The sequence below is a fragment of the Cydia fagiglandana genome, chromosome 13 (genome assembly GCF_963556715.1).
Source record: "Cydia fagiglandana chromosome 13, ilCydFagi1.1, whole genome shotgun sequence".
In the NCBI taxonomy this organism is placed as follows: domain Eukaryota; kingdom Metazoa; phylum Arthropoda; class Insecta; order Lepidoptera; family Tortricidae; genus Cydia; species Cydia fagiglandana.
In genome coordinates this window covers 3,313,267-3,339,773 of record NC_085944.1, presented here as the reverse complement: position 1 = coordinate 3,339,773, position 26,507 = coordinate 3,313,267, and the positions used below count along the sequence as shown (strand labels likewise).

The 26,507-nt window shown below is 38.1% G+C and overlaps 2 protein-coding genes across 2 annotated transcripts in view; one reads left to right on the top strand and one right to left on the bottom strand.

The window, feature by feature from the left end:
* Window positions 1–26,507, bottom strand: part of LOC134670023 (von Willebrand factor A domain-containing protein 8) — an 87,083-nt gene that overhangs the window by 32,388 nt on the left and 28,188 nt on the right. The window contains exons 6-8 of the mRNA XM_063527691.1: window positions 7,856–8,014; window positions 6,414–6,753; window positions 4,881–5,127 (exon numbers count right to left, since the gene is read on the bottom strand). Coding sequence (XP_063383761.1) covers window positions 4,881–5,127; window positions 6,414–6,753; window positions 7,856–8,014 — 746 coding nt within the window. The remainder of the gene's footprint in view (window positions 1–4,880; window positions 5,128–6,413; window positions 6,754–7,855; window positions 8,015–26,507) is intronic.
* On the top strand, window positions 15,796–22,709 carry LOC134670013 (uncharacterized). Its single transcript, XM_063527681.1, has 2 exons — window positions 15,796–16,315; window positions 21,664–22,709. Exon 2 carries the CDS (start codon window positions 21,734–21,736, stop codon window positions 22,685–22,687), a length of 954 nt encoding a protein of 317 aa, XP_063383751.1. The 5' UTR covers window positions 15,796–16,315; window positions 21,664–21,733; the 3' UTR covers window positions 22,688–22,709.

Here is a 26,507-nt window from a genome sequence, read left to right as displayed (position 1 = left end):
TTTTGCTTTGCTTTAATAGGATAGCAAGATTTAATAAAAACTTTTTACAAAAAAAAGAAAACCGACTTCAAAAAGGATGAAATAAAATATTATCCATTTTAAGTCTATGCGTTACCAACTGATATGTTTGAAGTCGGTGCCAAGCCAACTTTGGAAGCATACCATGATTTTGGTGCGAATCGATAAGGATGTACGTTGGTTTGCCTTACACGACGACAATTAACGCACTTTCTGTAGGTACAGTTGACGTTAAAAATATGTTTACACTTTTCGTCTTATTACAAAGGAGTAAGGTGCAAAAGTGTAACCATATCTTTGACGTCGAATGTACCTAAGAACACACCTCAGAACACACGATCAAACCTTCTTAGCACAGTCCGTACCATGTTAGTCGGCACGCAAGCGTGAGATTGGGACTGAAGTTATTTCCCGTCCCTTATTCAGAGAACTACGCACCTGAAGTCACCTGAAGCGGTTCAGTTGTATAGCCATGAAAAGGTGACAAAGAGGCAGACAGAATTACTTACACATTTATAATAGTTATTAATACAGTTCTAATGGGATTTATAGTCATATGGCTGATTATATTTGACGGGTATTGTTACTACTTGGCTTGGCACCGACTTCAAACATATCAGTTGGTAACGCATAGACTTAAAATGGATAATATTTTATTTCATCCTTTTTGAAGTCGGTTTTCTTTTTTTTGTAAAAAGTTTTTATTTTTCCATTTTTAGTTTTAACGCATTGTTAAGAGCGCGACGCATGAATAAAAAACAACATCATGATTAACACTAAATTCGTGTATCTACTTTAATAAATATGTAATCAGGAATTTTCTCGAGTCCGTCTGGGAAATTACAATTCCTGTCACTACACTAAATCCATCCTCCGCCCCGCCACTGACCCAATCTCTCAACCCCCCCGATCACTCTACCTCACAGCGTATGAACTCCTGATCCATGTACCCCTCGGCCCTGAACCAGCAGCCCTACAACCACCATTACCCGACCCCTTTATCCCCGACCCCTTAACTCCTAACCCTAACCCCCGATCAGTAGCCTTACCAGCTTTCCAAGAGTTTGACATTGATTTATTCGCTAGCGTGTGTGTAACTTACTTTCTTTGCATCTCGCTCGTATTGGCATATTAGTGCGAGCGAGATGCATAAAAAGTTAGTTACGAAGACGTTAGCGTCGCTAACTTAGCGAATATGTCAATGTCAAACTCGTGGTACGGCTACACTTGCACTACATCAAATTGGCGGTGTTCGGAAGCAAATGCTTGAGTTACTTTAGAAAACACCGAAATCACTTTACACGTGCCTTTAAAAACTGAGGAGTTCCCTCAGTTCCTCATGGATTCCATCATCAGACCAGAACCAAAAATAATACGAAAACACCTAGGAGGCAACTCCTTCCAAACAAAAAAATAATTACTCAATTCGGATCACAGGTGCCGGAGTAATCGCTGAACATACTACATTTAAAAAATCATCATCATTATCATCAAAACAATCATCATCATCAGGTCTACTTCATCAAAGTGGTGGTTTTCGGGAGAAAATGCTCGAGTTGCTTAAGAAAACACCCAAATCACCATGCATGTGCCTTTAAAAATTGAGGAGTTCCCTCAATTCCTCATGGATCCCATCATCAGAACAGAACCAAATTAAAATGGAACCAACTCGAAGGTAGTTCCTTTCAAACAAAAAAAGAATTACTCAAATCGGACTACGGATGTCGGAGTAATCGGTGAACGTACTACATTTAAAAAATCATCATCATTATCATCAAAACAATCATCATCATCAGGTCTACTTCATCAAAGTGGTGGTTTTCGGGAGAAAATGCTCGAGTTGCTTAAGAAAACACTCAAATCACCATGCATGTGCCTTTAAAAATTGAGGAGTTCCCTCAATTCCTCATAGATCCCATCATCAGAACAGAACCAAATTAAAATGGGACCAACTCGGAGGTAGCTCCTTTCGATCAAAAAAAGAATTACTCAAATCGGACTACGGATGTCGGAGTAATCGGTGAACGTACATAGAAAAAAAAAAAAAAAAAATAGCCACAACCGAATACAGAACCTCCTCCTTCTATGAAATGGAAGTCGGTTAAAAATTTGGTTATAATTTTACATTAAAATGGAGTTCTAGTTTTGGTGGTCATTTACTATTTTTGGGTTTACAATGATTATTTTGGTGTCATTTTATTTAATAGGATAGCACGATGTAATAATTTGGTTATCAATTGACATTAAATTGGGGTTTGAAATTTGGTAATTATTTACAATTTTTGGGTTAATAATGATTAATTTGGTGTCATTTCCTTTAATAGGATAGTAAAATGTAATAAAATTGGTAATCATTTCACATTAAAATGGTGTTATAATTTTGGTGATCATTCATTATTTTAGGGTGGTAAAGTAGATTTTTTTGGTATTAAATTTTATTAAATCTGGTGATCAGTTAAATAGCAGCCCTTTACAATTCCTATTCGAATTTTAAACAATTAACGTTACAAATTACTCCCACTCACCACGTCACTGGCCAGCAATTACGGAACTAAAGTTTTTCAATAGAAAGGAAGATGGGTCAATTATACATAGTGCTGCAGACATTTTGGACTATTCATTGAGTTTTCACTTCTGTCGGCACTCCCGGAGTGCAACCCGTTGTTTTTTTTAAACACGGTTTCATCCGCGTTCCTATGGTTAAACTGTTTCCGTTAGTATAGGTACACCTGCACTCATCCTCCGGCTTTGTTACCTTGGGGAATAATTGTGAGATGAAAAATTTGCATCCCAGAAAAGAGGAGTATCAGGACACATGAAATTTGCGTGATTTTGCATATAAGAATAAACTAGTGGCTCTGTGAGCTGTAGACCTCCCGAGCATAAATTAAAACTGAATAAATGTAAGGTTTCGCCATTTGAAAAAACACCCAAAATTTGAAATTCATCATACAAATCCTATTGAGTTTAATAACTAAAATTCGTATATTTATTCAATTTTTACATATTATGTATATACAGTGGAACCTGGGTAATTGCAATCTCAAGGGACCGGCCAATTTTTGTCAATTAACCAGGTTTTTCATTTAAGCAGGTCGTGTCAATTAACGAGGTTCAAAAAATCGTTGTGTCAATTATAGAGGTTTTCATTAATAGAGGTTGCGTTCTGACAAATTTCTTTTATGGAGGTGCAAATAACCATTTTAAGTAGACTTACACGCTTATATTCTATATATTGCTTCCGTCTATACTTGCACTTTTACACCACATTAATTACCACTTTATTTTCTTATCATTTGGGTTTAAAAAATTCCCTTGAATTGTAGAAGAAAGTTTTATTACAATGTAAAAAGCATACTTTGTTTTTTATTGATCAAAACTATTTCACCTACTACAGGCTGTGATAGATACCCAATAAATAAATTAAATTATGGATGGAGATATAAATAAAATGATCATTGCTATTAAAATATTGTTTCTGCTGTATACAACTACATTATTTCAATTACAGAGGTAATAAGCAAGACTCGTTTCAATAATAGAGGTAAAAACAAGAGCAAAAATAACGGATTTTTTTAGCACAGTGTCAATTATAGAGGTCTTAAGTTGCGATGTGGTCAATTATAGAGGCAAAATGACGAAAAGCACTAAAATCTAAATTGCAATTATAGAGGTTCCAAAATTTCAATTATAGAGGCCTTTTGGTCTCAAGGGACCGGGACCGGACTTTTGGTTGCAATTATTGAGGTTTTCCATTTATCCAGGTGCCAATTAACCAGGTTTCACTGTATATATATATATATATAACTTAACAACCCGTTACGTAACTAAAACCCGTTCTGAGCCATGCCGGTCCTATTAGTCATCGAACCTGCTTACAAATTTTAACGAGATTCGATTGAAAATTGCTACCTGTAGAGGAGAAGATCCGGACATACGCACACATTTTTGCCCAAGCTGAAACGGAGACCTTCGCTAACGCTCGGACACTTAAGAATTTTAAAGTATTTCTGTTCCTGAAGCGTTTTACGCAGGTAGTCCTTCCTACCTGTGTAAAACAGCTAGAGTACTCGCATGTATCCTATGCAGACCATCTAACACAGCTAGGGCATGCTCCCGGGAAATCCCGGTTCTCATATTCCCGGGAATTCCCGGGAATTTTATGGTGTCAAAAGAACCGGTACCGAAGACCCGGTACCGGTACTTCCCGGTTCTCATCATATGACTATTTATTCCCATTTCAATAGTAGTAATGTTTTAGTACTTTAGCTCAGGACATTATATAATATTTAATAATGGTGCTATGAAATGGGGGACCCAAATAACCCGACAAACTAACCTAGTAAAGTAGGCATTCGTGCCGTCATAGTGCTGAGTGCATCGACTACGCTACGGCCGTGTGGCTCGGCCCAGGCGGAGGCAATGTGTGCCGGTTAATTTCGTAAAATAGGTTGGAACGCCAATTAAGTCTTTGTTTATAATAAAATAAGTCATTTATTAATTCTTATGCAATTATTCATATGAAAATAAGTCATTCATAAAGATTGTATGCTAACAGAAACAATTTCTTAAAAGTAATCAAAAGATGCCTTGAGAACCGGGAAGAACCGGGAATCCCGGTTCCGGCAATGCCCAGAACCGGGAAATGAAATTCTTGGTACCGGGACCGGTACTGCATGCCCTAAACACAGCTAGATGTCCCTTCAGGGCCGCGTCAACCAACGCAGAGTTCCTCCATACAGTGTCCGCGTTGTCTAGTGTAGTACGCTGTTGTACTAAATCTCGTGCTGTCATGTACTATTACAATAGACTCTATTGTGAGGAATTTAAATACGATTATTGCCTGAAGAGACTAGTCTTACCTGTGTAATACAGCTAGAGTACTCGCATGTATCCTATGCAGACCATCTAACACAGCTAGATGTCCCTTCAGGGCCGCGTCAACCAACGCAGAGTTCCTCCATACAGTGTCCCCGTTGTCTAGTGTAGTACGCTGTTGCACTAAATCTCTTGCGGTCATGTCTTGGTATAGGACTATGGGCTCTATTGTGTAGCCCAGTAGGGAGGATAGTTGCGTGACGAGTAGACTTTTGCCGCACCCTTTTGGGCCTGGAAGTATAAGTCAAGAATGTCATATTTCTAGACAGGAAAGGAGTAAAACTATTGCACATAATTAGAGATGGGTAGGGGTGAGTAAATACTGAGTATTTACTCGATATTTACTCAAAGCACCCGATAAATACCCGTATTTACTCATTTAGGTGGGTAAAAACGATTGCTTATAAAATATTCAAAAAGTGAGATTTAAGAACAAAATTGTCTTTTATTGAAGAGTGCTAACGTGTATTAACAATATCTTTAAAATAAAAAGCATATAGGACGCTTAATTTAGGAAAAAAAGGTAATTATTAGTGAGAGGCAAATTGTGATAATGCAAAGTTAACAATTTTGTTTTAAATAAGAAGGTATTTACTTTAAAAATATGGTACTTAAATTCTATTGATGTTCTAGATAACTGCATGTCGCGCAAAAAGTGTGTGTTTACGCGGCACTTACGACCTTTTATTAAGGGTTTTTTAAAGAAAACTCAAAAATGGCTCAACCAATGATGTTCAAAATATTGTTTTTTGTACTCTATTATACGGCTAATCTCCCGATATGTTTTCATATTTTTTCTGAACTTTGGTTCTAAAGTTATAGAGAGATAAACATTATTTTGGCCTTTCGAAACGGTTTTTTTTTCCAAAATATTCAATTTATCCAAAAATGTTCTTAGATACATTCCAGTTATTTTTAAAGACCCATTTAATGATGTGCAACACGTTGGTGGTTTCTGAAATTTTTTTTTGTGACAATTAGTTACATGTATGGAGTGCCCCTCTTAAAAATACATTTCTTACAATTTTGAGTACTTAATCCAGTAGCGGCTTACAAAATACACCTATATTTCAAATTTATATGCCACTTTCAGCACTCTAAATAGTTTATACCCACCAATTTGGGTATAAACGAGTAAATACGGGTATATTGAGTAAATACTGAGTATTTACTCGGTATTTACCCGTGAGTATTTACTCACTACCCATCTCTACACATAATCCGCAAATTTTTAACATCTTGGTTAGTTTCTAGATTTGTTTGTCAAAAAACCGTCAATTTTACACGAATTGAAATAAGTAAGTGAAATTACCCGTTTGATTACTAGCGATTTTATATTTTCGCTCTTTCTAATAAACAAAAATATCTGAGTGACAGATATGAATTCGCTAGTCTGCATCAGACAAGACGTATTATTTAAATTGGGCATTTTGACTCGACTCAAATATTTGTTTGAAATTTTTATGCACTTATTTAAAAAAAGTAAAAGTTGCAAATATAAACAGTTTGGTACATACCTACTATACAAAAATCTCCAACGCTATGGCTCAAAAGCAACTCATTAAGCAGCTCACTCTGGAAAGCAGTCTTCACCACCCCCTTCTCTTCTCTCCCCTTCCTCCCCTCCCCACACGGCACGGCAAACTGGCTCGTATCCCCATTGATCTCCACACTCAACAAGGCATGATTTCCTTTGAACTGTATATCTTTGAGGGATATGCTCCATCGAGGTGCGGTGTCTATTTTGAGGTTGAGTAGTACTGCCTCGGCGTTTTTGATGTGTTCTTTGGTTAGGAAGGTTTTGTAGGGGTAGAGTAGGTAGATTAGCTTGTGGATCGGAATGCTGGGGTTTTTCTCCTGAAAACATTAAACAAACAGCAGTCGAAGTTATCATTCTATCTATATAGATTCTGGCGTTATTACGATAGAACATTCTTACAGCAGATGTCGCTATGCGCCTCACTAAGCTAGACGTAACCAAAGAAAGGAATGAAAAAAACGGAAGCTTATATCGCCGTTTTGTCGTCTAAATAGTGTTTAGTTTTAAGTTTATAAAATACATATGTATGTTAGTCTGTAAGGTATTTGTAATATGGGCCTTGTTGCCTGAATTAAATATCTAAATAAATAAATAAATTGTAAGGTTCGGTACTGTTGGTTAAAAAAGCGATTGGATCAGTATCCCAAAAGGTTAAGTTTATGAAATTTTTATGTGTATACAGTCTATAAGGTTCAGGATTCAATTTTTAACCAAAGTAAATTAAATACGTAACACGCGCAATTCAAGAAAGTTTAATGCTAACTGATTAAGGTCAAAATCTAGCAAATTTTCTTCCAACCCTGACATTACCCATTGTTTGACAATAGACTTGACACCAAGTTCAGATCTGATGACAGAATCGCGTGAAGACATGTCGTCACAGGGATTTTGCTATCAGAACAAAAAGGGTTCATCTAAATTGACGAATATATATCATGTTGACTCTTGTGTAAGCAATTATAGAGTTGATAATGCCTTTAAACTAAACTATTATTGCAGTTGAAAGTTTTCCGTTTCGTTAGTCAATGACATTTAATGTCTAGTCTCAAGGACAATTTTTGATAACAAACAAAATAAAAATGAACATGGGTCTACTTCTGGGGCTTCAGAATAATAGCCGTATAAGGGCAGCTACGTGCAAGCTATCCACGGGGAAGTCGGGCAGACTGACTTGCTGGAGCTCTGGACTGATGAGGGCGTACGCGGCTGATAAAAGCTGTTCTAATGTAGCCTGGTCTACTTTTGGGGCTTCAAAATAATAGACTTACCAGTATAAGCGCAGCAGCATGTAGGCTATCTACGGGGAAGTCAGGCAGACTGACTTGCTGGAGCTCTGGATTGATGAGGGCGTTCGCGGCTGATAATAGCTGTTCTAATGTAGCCTGGTCTACTTTTGGGGCTTCAAAATAAAAGCCTTACCAGTATAAGAGCAGCAGCGTGCAGGCTATCCACGGGGAAGTCGGGTAGACTGACTTGCTGGAGCTCTGGACTGATGAGGGCGTACGCGGCAGACAGTAGCTGCTCCAATTTAGCCTGGTCCACTTTTGGGGCTTCATCTTTCAATGTGGTAAGGTGTTCCTGGAAAGAAGAGATAGTTTTGATTAATGTCTTATGATTACATTGATTAACAGTATAGACGATATAATTAACTAGTTATAAGGAACAAATGAAGTCGACGCAAGTAGTATATCACTATCAGGTAGGTAAGTTATTGATAATTACGAGTTTACTAATAATAAGCTATTAAATTAGGTTGAACAACTTATGTCAAGTTATTAAGTAAGGAAGCAAAGTTTGTCCATATGACAGATTGCTTATTACAAAACAATTAAATAGGCTTTGGGAATGGGCCGAGCGCTGGTGTGGGACGCTACCTGCGCCGACACGTTGGCAGCGTCCTACATCCAAGCAACGAGCAGAAATGCCGGGGCAGCGGCGGACGCCCGAGAGCGAGCGAAGGCCCATAAATACAGCTGTCTCGGCGCCAACTACGAGTTCGTAGCTTTTGGCGTCGAGACACTCGGACCGTGGGGTAGAGGAGCGCGTGGGCTCCTTAAGGAGCTTGGTAAGCGATTAAGGGAGGCAACAGGGGACTCTCGCGCGGGCAGCTTTCTCGCGCAAAGGATTGCTATCGCTATACAGCGCGGGAATGCTGCCTGCGCGATGGGCACCTTGCCGAGGGGCCTAGGCTTAGAAGGTAGGTTTTAGGGATTTTAATTTTTTTGTTAGGTTTAGTTTTAGTTAATTTATTTTTTAGGTACTTGTATTAAGTTTGTTATATAATTATGTAATTTTCAATAAGAAATAAATTAATCTAACAATTAAATAGGCTCCTAAATGACAGAATATACAATAATTAGATGCCTACAAACTTAAATTAACAAACCAAACAAAACGTAATATTATCAACCGAAAACTTGATAAAAAGAGCAGGAAACTTTGGCAATTAAAACTTGGATAACAGCGAATTGGCACGGCACGCAATTGGGTATAAACAAATGACTGTCGCAAAAAATACAAAATATAGTATGTGATTCGCCAATTAATTGCCCTGTGCCCCTTTTTCGACGGTTATCGCGTGTTGCTAAAATAAGGCAACCCATAAATTCCGTCAGGCCAGGAAGCTGTCAACAGAGTTGTAAATGACACGGTACGCCATTATTTTGGTGAAATATTGAATCCATATTGAATCTGAGTTGCCTGGCAATAGTAGAGAAAAACTATTTATTACTAAGGCCCACTTGCACCATCCCACTAACGCGAGGTTAAGCGGTTAAACCATTACAGTGTCAAATTGTACTCATGCATTGCAATCATGGTGACAGGAGAGAAAAATGTACAGTTCGCGCGAACACACTAGTTTTCTCTCCTGTGGGCAATAGTTAAACAGCTTGTGGGCATGTAAGTAATGATTTTATCATAGTTCTCTCAATAATAGGAGGACCTTTTCACAAGACGTAACACAGTTTTCTGTTTGACCTAATATAAACTAGGATTGATGAATCCGCAAACTCATTAAAATTTGGCAAGCCCAAACTTCAGAATTTATGACGACGATTAATACGTTGACTTTGAACATGATGGGTACAAAGTTACCTACAGTCACCATCAGATATATCGGAGCGGCCAAGGTGCTCACAAATATCTGAGCACGCCTCTATTGCCAACTGTCTATTAAACTAACCGGCTATGGCCCTTAAGTCTTTGCAATAAGATTTACAAAAAGTCAGTTTAATACGTCCATGTTTCTTATATTGCCAAAAATAGAAATCTAGATACAGTCATCATCATCATCATCATTTCAGCCTATATACGTCCCACTGCTGAGCACAGGCCTCCTCTCATGCGCGAGAGGGCTTGGGCTATAGTCCCCACGCTAGCCCAATGCGGATTGGGGACTTCACAGACACCTTTGAATTTCTTCGCAGATGTATGTAGGTTTCCTCACGATGTTTTCCTTCACCGAAAAGCTAGTGGTAAATATCAAATGATATTTCGTACATAAGTTCCGAAAAACTCATTGGTACGAGCCAGGATTTGAACCCGCGACCTCCGGATTGAAAGTCAGGCGTCATATCCACTCGGCCACCACTGCTTATACAGTGCTAGATACAGTGGTGTCTCCTTATGGAGTCATGGGCATTTAGATATGTAAAGGTTACATTTGGATTACGACTCCAACAGCTTTACTGTTGCAGTGATGCAGCAGCGGTAAATAGGCCATATCAATATAAATTCTTTGATGAAGTGAACTGATGTCGTCGCATTTCTCTTGCGATTAGAACATTCAATCTATTCCAATTTTTCAAAACGTTTGATAGTGACATGTACCTATTTTCTCACTACAACAGTAACGCTGCAGGGTTACTGCTGCAGTTACAATCAGAAGGTAACCTTAAGGTACCTTAAGTTAGATTGCGTGACAAGATTGAACGTAATTGCAATGTCACTGGTGCTGTTGTGAAATTAATTTCTTGCGACTTGACTGCGCGCTGTAAACACAAAACAAAATATTTGCATGGACTTTGAAAAATGTACCTAGTATATCATGACCCAGAGATTGATAGTGCTTTATTACTAAGGATTGCCGGCCGAGTCAGTCACAAGGAAGCGAGGCCTTATAATAAATCAAAGGTGGCAGATCCCATTCTGGCCTAGGCCCAGGTAAGTAATATGTATTTACAGTACACATGGTGTTACTTTACCGACTTAGGGCGGGATTGAGGACAATACATACGAGTACGTGTCGATGTCAAACATTTAAAGGGCCATATATACTGTAAAACGTTCAACAATTCACGTGCGAAAAGCCTTGTACAAACAGAAAAGTACAAGTGGAAGTCCCTTTCTAACAAAAACTGTCAAAAAGTGACATCCGCTTGTAACTGTGGCAAAAAAATATATGTTCCTACCTAAAGGCAATGCGTAAAAACAAAAAACCGGACAAGTGCGAGTCGGACTCGCCCACTGAGGGTTCCGTACTTTTTAGTATTTGTTGTTATAGCGGCAACAGAAATACATCATCTGTGAAAATTTCAACTGCCTAGCTATCACGGTTCACGGCCTGGTGACAGACGGACGGACGGACAGCGGAGTCTTAATAATAGGGTCCCGATTTACCCTTTGGGTACGGAACCCTAAAAATGGTAATATTATACTACTATACAAAGTATAGTCCTCCTACCTAGCTATAAGATTACTTGCTATACCCTTTATAGGGTGCCATGTGATTCTATGTTTTTATTGTACCAACTATGTACCATGGTTCGCAAATAAACGATTTCTATTTCTATTACAACTAAGTTACAAGCTTTTAAGAGACGGGCCCCAGGTCATCTGTTCGACTTGGGTTGGTGTAGTGAAAAATCTTTCCCTGATACGAGCTCAACTAGGTATACACGTCGAGAAACAAAGTGTATACTCATAAAATAGTTGTTCCACATTCACCCCTCTCATTAGCATGTCGTGCCACGGAACCATTAACGCCACACGTAAACAATTTGCGATTAATTCTGACAACGCCGCCCTCTGACAACTTATTAGCGGTAGGTAATCGTTGGACAAACACACCGTGATATACTGATGGTAGAATAAAGTCTATATATGGAATACAGTTCGTGTATTTCTATTTTTTTTTCTAAATTTGCACCGACTGAACACTGAACAGTGACAATGTATGGGAGCACCATACTGCAAACTTTCAAAGCAAATAATTTAATTTCCGACCCATTTCGTACCTTTTCACAGTGACAATCAATATGAAAGTCGCTAGAGACCTCATACTATTGTCACTGTGACTGTACAAAATGGAACGGAAATTAAATTCTTTGACTGTACATAAAACACTGCAACATAGATTCATAGTTTTAGTTGCAACCACGAAGCAGTTAGCACTAAATCCCTGTCCGTGGTAATAAAGCATGCCGTGTGCAAACAATTTCACCGTAATTACACAGGCAACTTTCATTGGTAATTGCAGGTGTTTAGGCTAAATTGATTCATATTGGTTTAACCCTTCCCATTTGATATTTCACTTTTAACTTGCTTTTAGCTCAGCCTCCTAAACTATTCCTAGGGACCCAAGAAAGAAGCGTGCAAGGTAGACTTCTGAACCACTAATAGTATACATTTCATACGATAGCGTGACGTGCGTTTGCAGTATATTACGTTATATCTAATTTCGTATGGGATTTTGAACAGGGCGACAAGCAGGACGTTTTGGAAGCGCAAAATCCCATACAACATGACATTTAACGTTAACGCGTTATCGAATGAAAGTTAACACGGCGTGATACGACGACGGATAACATAAAGTAGACGTGACGACGTAATTAGGGTACTGAAGAGTAGGTACACGACACGGTAAAATAATAGGTTTAGGTAGGTAATATCCATAATCAAAGTAATCATACGATATGGCCTTGCCATATGTAAAAATATCCAAGAGACTGATTCTCATCTCTGATCAAAGAACGAAATCGCAGGTATTGAAGAATTTAATAAAAAAACTTACTCATGAATTTCTGTACCATGATGCTTTTAACAAAAGCTAAGGTCTTAGACTAATGTAGGTTCTTACCAAAAGGGGTCATGTCATGTTCAAGTTTACGGCAAGCCTATTCGTGGGGCGAGGTATAAAACGCAGCGGCATTACATTTCCGTTGCTGACACATAAAATAGGAGACTTAAGGCGACATGGCGGCTTATTCTGTTCTGAACTACTGAATAACGAAAGGAAAACTCGATAGTAATGATTTAGTTAGAATTTCAGGTAGCATATAATTTTGTATCAATTTGGCTCAAGCAAACAGTTCGTACTAACATAAATACGCGGCATCGTAACCAAATGCCGCCAAGATTTTAGGTTGAAATTTCTCCAATGGCCAGTATCTAAATATAGTTTTCGACTAGTTGGGCCAGGCCACACCTGATGCGTATGCAGCAAATTCAGTGTGACGTCCTTCTTAGTTTATTAAGAAATTCAGATACTATATAGTAAGAGGAAGCCTGAAAGTTGTGCACCCATAGTAGAAAAAGTAAGATGGAATCGCCTAGCGAAGCGATGGTACGGGCATGTGATACGGAGGGATGAAAGTCATGTGGCGAGAAAGGTAAGGCGATGAATGTGGGATGTAACGGGAGAGTAAAACCGAGGAAAGGGATGGACTGTGTGACAGATGACATGAAACAAACGCGAGTGAATGATAAGATGACGGGCGAGAGAGAGGTATGGACGAAAAAGATATGCTGCGCCGATCCGAAATGAATGGGATAAGAGCAAGCGAATGACGAGAATGACGAGATACTAGATAGTAGATCAGAGGGAGACCTGCTGCATACGCACCTGGAGTGCACTAATGGCAAAACATCGTGTTGTTTTTCGAATAGGCAGTAACCCAGTGAGTGCCGGCATATCTGATGGCGCCGCGATCACATTTGAATATCACCGCAACTATTCAGGGCTTCACAGTTCACTGTCGCCCTCCATTTTACTTCTTGTCGCGAACTTTTAACACGCAGATGCGGTCTTAAGTGTCTTGATAGTAATTAGTTACGAGTGTTGTGAGTATGACTATTTTAGGTAATGTGAGTGTACATGAATGACATTGTGGAATAAAATTATTGCAATACTTTAGGTATACTGGTCATGAAATTCATCTATTGTTAAAGTAGTGATACCTACAACGGCATATTTTAGACTGAATTTTAAACAAGTACCTGTACCCGTTATTTATTAAGAGCGGCACAATCCAATGATCTCTAAATAGCTATGTTTCGTTGTCAAAGCTGTATGAGCTCACTTCCTTCTTCTCTACTCACTTCTATAAAAAATAAAAATAAATAATTAGGTACCTCCTAAGCTAACCAAGTGTGAACCGACAGCAAATTTGTAATCACGATTGTGCATCGACGTAACTTTCCTTAAACTACACCCAGTTCTATTTCCACTCTAATTTAGGCAAAGTTTCTAAATATACAGCGAGATACCATCATTCCATTAACGGACCAAGTTACTTCGGAAACTACTTATTTGCACCAACTTAGCCGTGCCCCAAACAACGACGCCACACGTAATACTAAAGTAGAAGTAACCATAATACAGTAAGCATTGGAGACCTTACTGTGGTAAACTTAAGGACTATTATCGTTTGATTTTCTATTTTATTGTATATAGATACTATTTCAAAATATGACCGCACGAATAACTTTGTACTAGTATTAGTAAAGGATAACCTTTCGTGCTAAATAACAGTTTACATTCGATGCTTTGATTATGCAAAATGACTGCCGAATTTATAATTTGCAGTATATTTGATTTGATATTTTGTATAGTAATTTATAGGTTTGTATTTAGGTTACATTCAAGAATATTATTGTGACTACATGAACAGGGTTGGATCGTATACTTGTTATAACTTATTGCAATAACGTGGTAAAAGGCATTTTTAATATCAAACAACTATTAAATTCTCTTGCAACTTAACGTTTATCCAGATTAAATTCTTAGAATTTGTAAGAAGTTTATAATTATATAAAATTGGAAAATTATTTTCATAAAATGAAATTGGTTAAACAGTGGCATTATTTATAAAACGTTATTTAAAAACTATATCGTAAGGTGCAATGAATGAAGAATTCCATAACCTATAGGTATTTGACCGTGGAATTTTCATGACTCATGACGTTCGCATCCGAAAAAAACTTGCAGCAAAGTTTGTGTTGAACTAATTACTTGACCAATTTATAATTTTCTACAAAAAAACCGGGCAAGTACGAGTCGGATTCGCGCACGACGGGTTCCGTACCATAAAGCAAAAAAAAAGGAAAAAAATGCAAAAAGAAAACGGTCACCCATCCAAGTACTGACCACGCCCGACGTTGCTTAACTTTGGTCAAAAATCACGTTTGCTGTATGGGAGCCCCACTTAAATCTTTATTTTATTCTGTTTTTAGTATTTGTTGTTATAGCGGCAACACAAATACATCATCTGTGAAAATTTCAACTGTCTAGCTATCACGGTTCGTGAGATACAGCCTGGTGACAGACAGACGGACAGACGGACGGACGGACGGACAGCGAAGTCTTAGTAATAGGGTCCCGTTTTACCCTTTGGGTACGGAACCCTAAAAACTAAAAATTCAGCAGCAGTAAAAAAGCAGGTTGACAAGTTAGAGAAGTCCCAAGCCGCGGATTATGTACCAACTTGGCACGGGCACGCCAACCATCGAGCACCATTTCGTGCCTAAAGGCAGGTCTACATTATATAATTAATAACGGGACCGGGACAAAGGGTAAAAACGGAACCCTATTACTACGACTCCGTTGTCGGTCTGTCTGTCTGTCCGTCTGTCCGTCAGGATGTATCTCATGAACCGTGATAGTCAGGCAGTTGAAATTTTCACAGATGATGTATTTTTGTTGCCGCTATAAAAACAAATACTAAAAACAGAATAAAATAAGTCTTTAAGTGGGGCTCCCATGGGTACAATAAATGTAATTTTTTTGCCGTTATTTGCGTAATGGTACCCGCACTTGGCCGAGTCCAACTCGCACTTGGCCGGTTTTTTTACCAAGTCAGTCTTGACTTTAATTATTGAGAAAAATATATGTCCTACTACAATTAACGGAGCTTTTAATAAATGTTTGTTGTTATATGTTATATACCAGTATTATACCACTACTTTGTAGTTCTAGTAATGGACAAATTCTTCAAACAGAACCAAAATTTCTAAAATGCAATAAATAAATTTTTGTACAAAAGTACAACGTCAGCGTGACCGAGCCCTAACCCGGGGGTAAAACCTCTGATCGGTCGCCCCACGGCAGTCACACACAACTTTGAATTCGCGAGGTCGTCACGTCACGACATCCGAACCACAATAATATCGCAACGAAAACAAATAACCAAAAAAAGGGAAAACAATTGTGAAACTTGAATATTTACGATCCAATTTCAAGCAAAAGATTTTAGATAAAAATACAATAGATTTTTGATACCTACTAGAACGGACATAGATAGAGATCATTGACTAAGACGGCTAAATAAAACAAACGTGAAAATTCACTATCAACAAAAACAAAAAATTGAGACAATGTATTTTTGGTATAAGCTAAATAGGATCATAAAGATGAGATCATTGGCTTAAATAAAAACAAAAGACGAGAGAAAGAAGTGAAAACTAGCTTCCTCGCTGCAAGGAGGAAAAATACAGAAATAAGTAAAAGATAACTGTCTGAACTAAGACGAAAGTGAGACGAAATCATCAATGATAAAGGTGAATGGATGAAATACTACGAACGTAGTGGTGTTTAGATATCTACGGCGTAGGCGACGCAGTAACTGAGTGATGCTGATGGAATATATATATTTGAAGGAGGTAGGTAGTTTTCGTAGTTTTGGTAGTTACACGTTACATTTGTTGTTAGAATAAAGAAAAAGATTGAAAAATGCATCGTCTAAGTTGTTACTACTCGTATAACAAGAGCTAATATTGTACCGAAAACTAGTGAATAATACGCGTGGAAAAAATTAACACAGTAATAAATAAAACGTATTTTATTTTGAATTTAGTTTTACGTATTTGATAAAATATCAATTACCTCATCGGCGTAAAGTTTGTGGTTGATATTCTAAAAAGCATTGAAAACGAATATCATATAGTTTTAAAACAAATGTATCAAGTTGACTGAATAGCCATACCAGGGAATCCATCCCGAAATCGCAATAAAATATGACCGGTTCAGCGTTGAAAAATTATCAGTCTACTTTTCATGACGTCTATTGCCGGAAAAAAATATGATAGAAATTGAATTCGTGTATAAAAATTGTATATCCAAATTAAATTTTCATCACACTCGCTCAGTTAATGTGGAATTGCACGCAGGTTTAGCGGGAGTTATAGAAAAAGCATATTCCCTAGGAAGTTATGAAGTTTCTAGTGCCATAATTAACAGTTTTTTGTCTTTATACTTAATTTTTGTATCGCAAGTGTGATGAAAAACATTGTGTGTAACTCGGGGCGTAATAATATTGCAAACTCGAGTCTATAAATCGCTTCGGCAAGCCGTCACGATTTAACTTACTCTCGTTTGCAATATTCAACTTACGCCCCATGTTGCACAATGTATTATTGTTGACCAAAAAATAAAAGTAATGGCCAAGTATTCTAAAATATGCACATGTCAAAAAAGTGTCAAAAACGTATGCACAGCCAAAAGTAGAATGGCCTATATCTAGTTTTGTTATGACAAATAAACCATTGCGAGGTATGAAACTATAGCTTTCAGACTATTTCCGACAAACACTGGCATACTACAACTCTTTACACTGAGAGAAAAATCATCGCCAGGAATTAAATAATTTTTAAGAAAAAAAAACCGACTTCCATGGGGGCCGATGAAAGCTAGATTACTGTAGATGGTACACTATGTAGAAAAGGAGGTAAAACCACCCACTTTTCTACTAGCATTTCGCTTCTGTATAATGGCTCCTCTACAGGATGGGCCAACGCCGGCCACTCCAAGGGACGCAGCCATGCGGTAGAATGAGATAGCAATATCACTTGCTCCCTCTAACGCATAAATGCGTCCCTTGGAGTGGCCGGCGTTGGCCCATCGTGAAGAGGAGCCATGAGGGTCGTAGTTCTAGCCTAACCTAACCCACTCCTCAGATAGCAGTTCGGTTCTGTGCGGATCGCAGTTCGAACCTAATCAAACCCACTTTTCAAGTAGCATTTCGTTTCTGTAAGGCTCGCAGTTCTAACCTAACCTAATCCTTGATCGGTTCTGTGAGGATCGCAGTTCAAACCTAACCTAACCCACTTAATGGCGCATGCCGTGCGGTGTACGGGGGTTTAAGCGGGAGGGGCTAGTAAGATTGGCATCATCGTACTTTATACCTACATTAATTTTATGGTAGGTAATCATAGTTGTTTATTTAGTTAAGGTATCATAGTGGTTTTCTGGATCAAGGTCCGGATCCGAGTCCGGGTCCGAGTCCGGGTCCGAGTCCGGGTCCGTGTCCGGGTCCGAGACCGGGTCCGAGTCCGGGTCCGAGTCCGGTTCCGAGTCCGAGTCCGAATCCGGGTCCGAGTCCAGGTCCGGGTCCAAACCGGATCCGGGTCCGAACCGGATCCGGGTATGAGTAAGAGTCCGGGTCCCAGTCCAAGTCAAAATCGAAATTCGTAATCACCAAACGTGTACCATGCATCATTGAAGAGTTCTGTTCTGGTCATCATCAGCAGTTCCACTTCATCAAATGCGACAGTTTTTAATGTAAATGCTTGGTTTTATGATGAAAATACAAAAAAAATCTATACGTATGCCTTTAATATTTGAGGAGTTCCCTCGATTCCTTATGGATCCCATCATCAGAACTCGAGCTTGACAAAAATGTGGCTTAAAAACTTAACTTGCTTAACGAACATAAGGAAAAGGAAAAATCGCCAAACGTGAACTATGCGTCGTTTAAGAGTTCTGTTCTGATCATCATCAGCAGTTCCACTTCATCAAATGCAACAGTTTTTAATGAAAATGCTTGATTTTCTAATGTAAATACAAAAATCTCTATACGCATGCCTTTAAGATTTGAGGAGTTCCCTTGATTCCTCATGGATCCCATCATCAGAACTCGAGCTTGACAAAAATGTGGCTTAAAAACTTAACTTGCTTAACAAACATAACGACGAGGACAAATCGCCAACCGTGAACTATGCGTTGTTGAAGAGTTCTGTTCTGATCATCATCAGCAGTTCCACTTCATCAAATGCAACAGTTTTTAATGAAAATGCTTGATTTTCTAATGTAAATACAAAAATCTCTATACGCATGCCTTTAAGATTTGAGGAGTTCCCTTGATTCCTCATGGATCCCATCATCAGAACTCGAGCTTGACAAAAATGTGGCTTAAAAACTTAACTTGCTTAACAAACATAACGACGAGGACAAATCGCCAACCGTGAACTATGCGTCGTTGAAGAGTTCTGTTCTGATCATCATCAGCAGTTCCACTTCATCAAATGCAACAGTTTTTAATGAAAATGCTTGATTTTCTGATGTAAATACAAAAATCTCTATACGCATGCCTTTAAGATTTGAGGAGTTCCCTTGATTCCTCATGGATCCCATCATCAGAACTCGAGCTTGACAAAAATGTGGCTTAAAAACTTAACTTGCTTAACAAACATAACGAAGAGGACAAATCGCCAACCGTGAACTATGCGTCGTTAAAGAGTTCCGTTCTGATCATCATCGGCAGTTCCACTTCATCAAATGTCACTTTTTTGGGTGTATATGCTTGATTTGTTGATAAAAACCCAAAAAATCACTATATGTATGCCTTTAAGATTTGAGGAGTTCCCTCGATTCCTCATGGATCCCATCATCAGAACTGGGTTTTGACAAAGACGGGACCAATCTGTATGCATATACATTCAATCAAAAAACGAATTTTCAAAATCGATCTAGTAATGACGGAGATATGGAGTAACAAACATAAAAAAAAATAAAAATAAAAAAAATAAAAAAAACATACAACCGAATTGATAACCTCCTTCTTTGAGATTTGGAAGTCGGTTAAAAACAGTTCTGTACTGGGGGAAAAAATGAAGTTTTAGTAATAATTATGGACGTTTCACTATTTCTGTAAAGTTTATTTATTTCTACAAACAGCTCAGTAATCCCAAATATAATTTCAACAAACAGATAATAGAAATTGCAAAAGTCAATTTGTTCCTATTAGTTAACTCTCCTTGTCCCCGGATTAAGTTTATTTTTGTAATTCTAAGTGTGTTTTTGTTGTACTTTTCTCTCAGTGTATCCTTGTCGTATCCTCATGACTGAGGGACGTGACGAACGTGGACACTTTTCACCAATGCTCTCCAAGCCGCTCTATCTTGGGCCCAGTGCAAACACATACACAACAACTACACATCTACATACACACATACTACATACAATAACTATACATACTACATAGCCTATAAATTGTAAGTATGTAAAATCAAAGTTAATAACTCTGGTCAACGTGCTCACAAAAAAAAGGAAAAATATTTAACATTTAAACTACATAGCTTGTTTTCAATTTGCAAATGCGTCGACTTTGAATGGTCTCGTTACCCTCTTGCATCGTTACTTCACAATGCTACGTGCCACAGTACACGTACTAGCAGACTTTACACTCCATATAGTTATACAAGCCCGGAAATTGTTACAAGACCGGGATATGAGAGGGAAATGAAAATATGTAACATCTACTTACACGAGAACATCATCATCATTATATCAGCCAGAGGACGTCCACTGCTGGACATAGGCCTCCTCTAAAGAGTGCCACAATGACCGGTCTGTCAAAAATGTTACTCACACTTCTAGTGACTTGAAATAAGACGCTTATTTATCTCGCTTAGGGCCACTTGTACCAACACCAACTCACTAACCCGGGGTTAAGTGGTTAAACCGTTAACCCAGTCACCCAGGGGGATACCGCGGCACATCACAAGGGATTAGTGACTAGTGTGCAAGAGTTCTCCCCCATCGTCCCGGCGCTACTCCGGCACACTCGGGAGGCCTCGGCGCATGCCGGGGGATGCCGCAGCATGCCGGCGCCTACCGCCGCGGTATCCTCTGGCGTGCTCCTCGATGCCGCGGACTGTTAGTCCTCCGTGTTGCTCTGAGGTCGGTCTCAAAGCATTTAAATTAAACCTGTAGGTAATTAAAATAGGGAAGAAAATACATTGATAATTTTAAAGTGATCTGCGCTGCGGTCCGCCGGTTTGCGCCGACCTTTATTGTCCTAAGTCAGAATTGTCCTTTCCCCAACCTCAAACTATCCCCATTCCAAATTTCATCTAAATAAGTTCAGCGGCTTAAGCCTGAAGAGGTAACAGACAGGCAGACAGTTACTTTATAATATGTAGCCCCATTTTAAATTAAGATGAAGCACTGTAGGTTATAAGCTACACTATGTGAAACGTAGAAATGATTAATCGTTTTGTGAAAGAGCAGTGCGTGATACAGCGTTTTTATATAACTTCGACCCTTTCAATTGTCCTATTCTGATTTTCGTCAAAATACTGCCATTCATGATTAGACTGCACTTTTATAACTAAGTGACTTGTTACTAAGTCAGTTACTCAACATACAATTTAATACACAAACATATATAGAATATTACAATGGAATTTCAGTCAAGGTATTACTTTTGTTATAAAACGATTACAACAATACGACATTATTTTGTATAAATTCTGAAAATATAAATGGAAAATTCAAGTGCTAGTTATCAATGTTTCAACTCATCGTCGTTACAAAATGCCTGTTTTCAACAATAATACAATCGCTTAATGTAGAATATTTGATTTTTAGTTTTGGTATCGTTCAATCTTTATGTTGATCGCCATAATCGATATCAGTCATTAGACATTGGTAAAATACGCAAAGCAATAATTTGCCAAAACGACTTTATACGTAGCTTTCCTGTCGTGTATTCCATTTGCTCAACGAGCACAGGCGAGTCGAATGCTCGATTCAACCAGTGGGATTGTGGCCTCGACATCAGTAACGAATATGATTGATCTTATGCATGCGCTTATACTGGTCTCCTGACTGCTCGAGTCGTCTGTGTAATATAGGCTTTTGGAATAAGCACCAAATAGATTTCACGGCGGCTTATTCCCCCCTTTCGCGGGAACACGAACGTTTACTGACTCAGCCATTTCAATTTCAGGAGCATCGATAATCAATTATGGGCCCAAGTTCACGCACGCACGTCCCTTGTGTGTAGCCGGGAACGTGACATGCCCCGCTGGCAGTCTTCGCAGCGGCCTATGTACGTCCGCACGGTCTGGGTCGACGGCTTCCGACACGCGATTCTCACCCCTGACGACCCCTACTACACCAAAGTCAAGAGGCGACCACACTCATCCGCCAGCACTACGAAATACTCGAATTCTAGACTGAGCATCAGAGACGAAGGAGAGAGGAAATTGAGCCTTGTTATCAGAAGCGATAAGTCGAAAATTGTAAGCAAGCAACGCCCGAAAAGCCACGAACCGATAGAGCTGCTGAACTTAGAAGCTTTAGAGCTAGAATCGGAAGACGAGTTTTTGTTAAAAGCTAATCCGCAACCGATCTACGAGTACAACACCGGACGATCCAACTACGATTTATCAGCGAACATGAGGGCATTTAAAAGCAACCGGACAGCTAGGAACGAGTGCAAAGAAAACACAGATCTATCCGACAGAGTTTTACAATGGCTAGATCTAGCCGGCAAAATAGACTTGCTGGCTCCAAACGCGGAACGCATGGCGCAACCGCGACACAGCTGGCCAGAAATACAGAAGCGCAACTGTTTAAGCAAATCAAAAACAACCGTAGACATAAGGGTTAAAGAAGAGGTTAAAACGCCGAAGGATTCGGCAAGGACCCAAGGTATCGATCGCGATTACCAAGTCCCGCCGTCGGCGGCCACTATCGAGACATACGCGCGACAGTCACGGCAAAGAAACACGCCACGCGATGCAAAAAAGGACAAAACGAAAAGAGATATACGGGCCAACGTCCTGGAGACACGGCAGAAAGTTGTGACGGAGAGAAACGCGGTGGAAAAACAGTACGAGGAGTTAGTTAGCAAGAAATTGATACCGGATTTGGGTAAAGGGAAAAAGCAGGTGCACATTTTTATGCCGGAAATGATTAAGAAGAATTGTAATAGCAGGACGGAGAGTCTTCTGTCTCAGGTGTCGTGATTTGAATAAATTATAAAATTGAGGTGTCAGTTTTATTTTAAATCATGTCTTTATACGAAAGACGTATGTTGTATATTTCGTTTTTTAGCATTAGAAAGAAGTTAAGCGATCTTGACGTGTATTTTTTATAGAAAAACACTTTTGGAAAATAAGTCACAGCAAATATGTAACAATTATAAATCATATACGATCATTAAATTTTTTTTGCTTTCATAGATAAGTAATAGTTACTAATATTTAAAAAACGTTTTTCAATAAAAAGACGTGTCAAGATCGCGTAGTCTTTTTCTAATGTTAAAAAAATTTAACTTCTATAGAGGAATTTGCATGTTGTTTTTTCTAATGCAATACAAACGAATTCTCCTCCGGTTTCCTCCATTTTTAAATCCTTCCAAACCGGAAACGGTCACGAATAAAAATAAAAATACATTAATTCAGGACATCGAGTAGTATAACTATTCCAAATATCAGTAACCTATCATAACATTCATCGAATTTAAACTGTTGTGAGACATACTAACATTGAATAATTTTACGGTTTAGACTCACTTGTTTGACATGTCGCGCGAGTGAGTCTAAACCGTAAAATTATTCAATATCATAACATTCATTTTTAGCTAGCAAGATTTTTACTATTATATGTATGTTAGTTTGTAAGGTATATATCTATGGGCCTAAAGGGGCCCACTGATTAACAGTCAGCCGGACGGTATCGGCCTATCAGGTAGAACATACCTAGATAGATTTTTTTTGTGTTTTTTTATCTGTATTTTGTATGTAATTCGACATTAAGAGACCATATACATCTCTTAGTAATTGTAATACGTTAGATTGAATTGTTAGTTTTATTTTATAAAATTGTTGATGTTATTATTTTTGCTTTTGTGTAAATTCAATGTTGACGTGTAAAAGTGCCCTTGTGGCCTATTTGCTGAATAAATGTTGATGTTTGATGATGTTTGAACAAAATTTTGACAGTTCCGAACAACTGACATGCCGATACCGTCCGGCGGACTGTTAATCAGGGGGCCCCTTTAGTTGCCTGATAATAAATGATATTGAACTTTTTTCATTTAATTTTATAACCTATCTCTAACCTGACATTATATCTGTTTATATCTATAACCTGACATTATTACCGCTGCCCGCTTAGCATGAAATGCCCCTGATCAACTGTCAAATAACTAAAGTGCTCCATAGCCACCAGAGCGGCGCCACTTATACATATCATGTGAGGAATTTTAAAAACGAAAATTGTTTGAGCAGCTGCACGTCTTAACTACTCTCAGAATACACGATATCGACTATGGATCGGTCGTGTCTCGCAGTATTTAAAATACAGTATTAAGTAACTTTTTAAAATGGATAAATTAAAATATATATATTGGATCCTGTTAGTATCAATTTTAATTGTTTTTCTTGTTCCGATAAGGTGAGTACACAGACCAATAGGCGGTCTTCTGTGGGTGAGTACTAAGTACATTATGCCCGTAAAGGCTCTCTTTATTTTTCAAAAACTGATGAGAAATTTGCAGTTTGTCCACAAGAGTAGCAAAGTAATTTCATGCAAATTTTGAGTTGTTTTCACATGTTGGCTGTTTGAATTTACTTTTGAGTGATGATTTTGAATGATAAATATCTGATTAGCGTACATTTTGGCTTGATTTGTAATATTTTACATTAATATTTTCCTTACGTTGATGTGGTGAAAAGTTTTGTTTCACTCGGTAGCAAAGTTTGTTTAACCCGTGCCTTAAAACCCTCAACATTACCGTGAACATAGCCAACTTTGCCACGAGGGGAAACTTTGCCCAAAACGACAATTTTTTTAAGCAAATTCGTTAATGTAGAAAAATTTAAAATACTTATGGCCACCCTGCTATTTTTAGCAGTAAATAGGTTAAATTTGTGCCAAAACTATACACCAAACATGTGCACAACTTGATTTGGGAATTTTCAGCGAGTTGTCAAATATAGGGTATATTTCGGCGGGCAAAAAATTGTTAAAAAATGAATGCATGCAGAAAAAAATAGAGAACCCTTTGACAAATATTTCAGGGTTTCAGTTATAAAACATGACGCATAGATTACGTCCATTGAGGTTTAATCTAAAAAGTCCTAAAGACACAATAGTTTTGGCGGTGGGCAATGTAATCCGGTAATTTACAGACCTATAGATGCCAACATTGCCCACCACCAAAAACGGCTTAGGGTTGTCACTTTTGACAAATTTACCCAACTTCGCAAGTAAAAGAAGGTTATGTTTGTACACTAAAGTAAGTTTATAAATATATACTGTATTTGATTGGTCTTATTATCCTTTATTTAGATGTTTTATCCCTTTTACGCATGAAAAATACAGCAAAACTCATATTTTAGGCCATTAAAGTATTGTAACAGGTTTACTCTAAAGTGACAACCCTAGCCTTTGTAAAATGCTTCGGTGAACCTTGTATGGAAAAGGGCAAAAACGGGTAGGCAACATTTATTCAAAAGTTTTATTCAAAAGCACACCCGATTTATTCAAAAGTTTATATACTATACACAAGTGCGGAAAGTAAGAAATTCGCAACGAGTGGCGATAAATTAAAACACAACCGAAGGGAGTGTTTTAAATCGACACGAGTTGCGATTTGCCTATTCGCACGTGTATCGTATTAGTACGTTTTACAGTATACATACATGGCCCTTTAAACTTTCTACATAGGCACGGAAAGTCCTCATTCCCGTACTAGTGCGGGAAAGTAGCACCATATGCACTTTAAATGAATTTAAATAGCGGTAGACCCGTTAATAGATATACCCGGCAAAGCGTACCAATACTAGTGGCAAATTGAATATATCGACCAAGTGACTACAGCATTAGACAGCGATAGACAACGATAGCAACAGACACAGCAATAGACAGCAAGCAAATCCTAGTCATAATAGAAACGTGACCCATCCTTGAAGTAAACATTACTTATTTACTTATCATAAGTGTAGATTCTTTTATTATCTATTTGAAACTAGTTTATTTTTTTCTTATCGCAACTGTAAACATCCGACATTGACTTCTGACGAAGGATTTACAAGTCATGAAAAATGTTTTCATTTCACGTGCTCTGAAAGACGGTCATTGTTGTTCTAAAAGGTGTGCAGAAAATGATACGTTTCTGCATTAGAGCATTTTAGGTTCCAAGTACGATTTTTTTTTTTATTATAAGTAATTGAAATTTGTGTATAAATGGATTTTTTTGGATGGTTTTGTGGATTTGGATACAATTTCCATACTGATATTTGACGCCCCATTCCATATATAACGATACTTTTGCCTAAATTCTTAATTGAAAGTACCTTCAATAAATACTATAAAAATGTATACTTAGTCATGTTTTTAAAAACACATACATTTTACTTTCCTCGTATTCGAAATGAAAAGTAAAGTGTTTAACTCGGATGAAAGGCATCATTTCATCCCTTGGTTAACAATCTACATCTACTGTTCAATAAATACGTACGCAGCCTAATATTGAGGTTAATCGCATATAATAACTATGCTAATTATCTGCAGTGATAGAATTACTTTACAGCACTGGTTACATTATTAACAAAGGCAAAGGACATCCTAAACTGATAATAGACCAAGATGGGGGTGCAGACGACGCTATGGCCATATTTATGGCTCTTCTTTACGAAAAGTATTTAAATGGGTAAGATGCTCATTTTATATATTTTAAGTACCTACAGAGTTCAAGAATAAGCATTGGTACGACTAGTCTAGTAAGACAAAATTGTGTAGAGGTAATAAAACTAGTGAAATAGTAGTTTGTGTTACAAG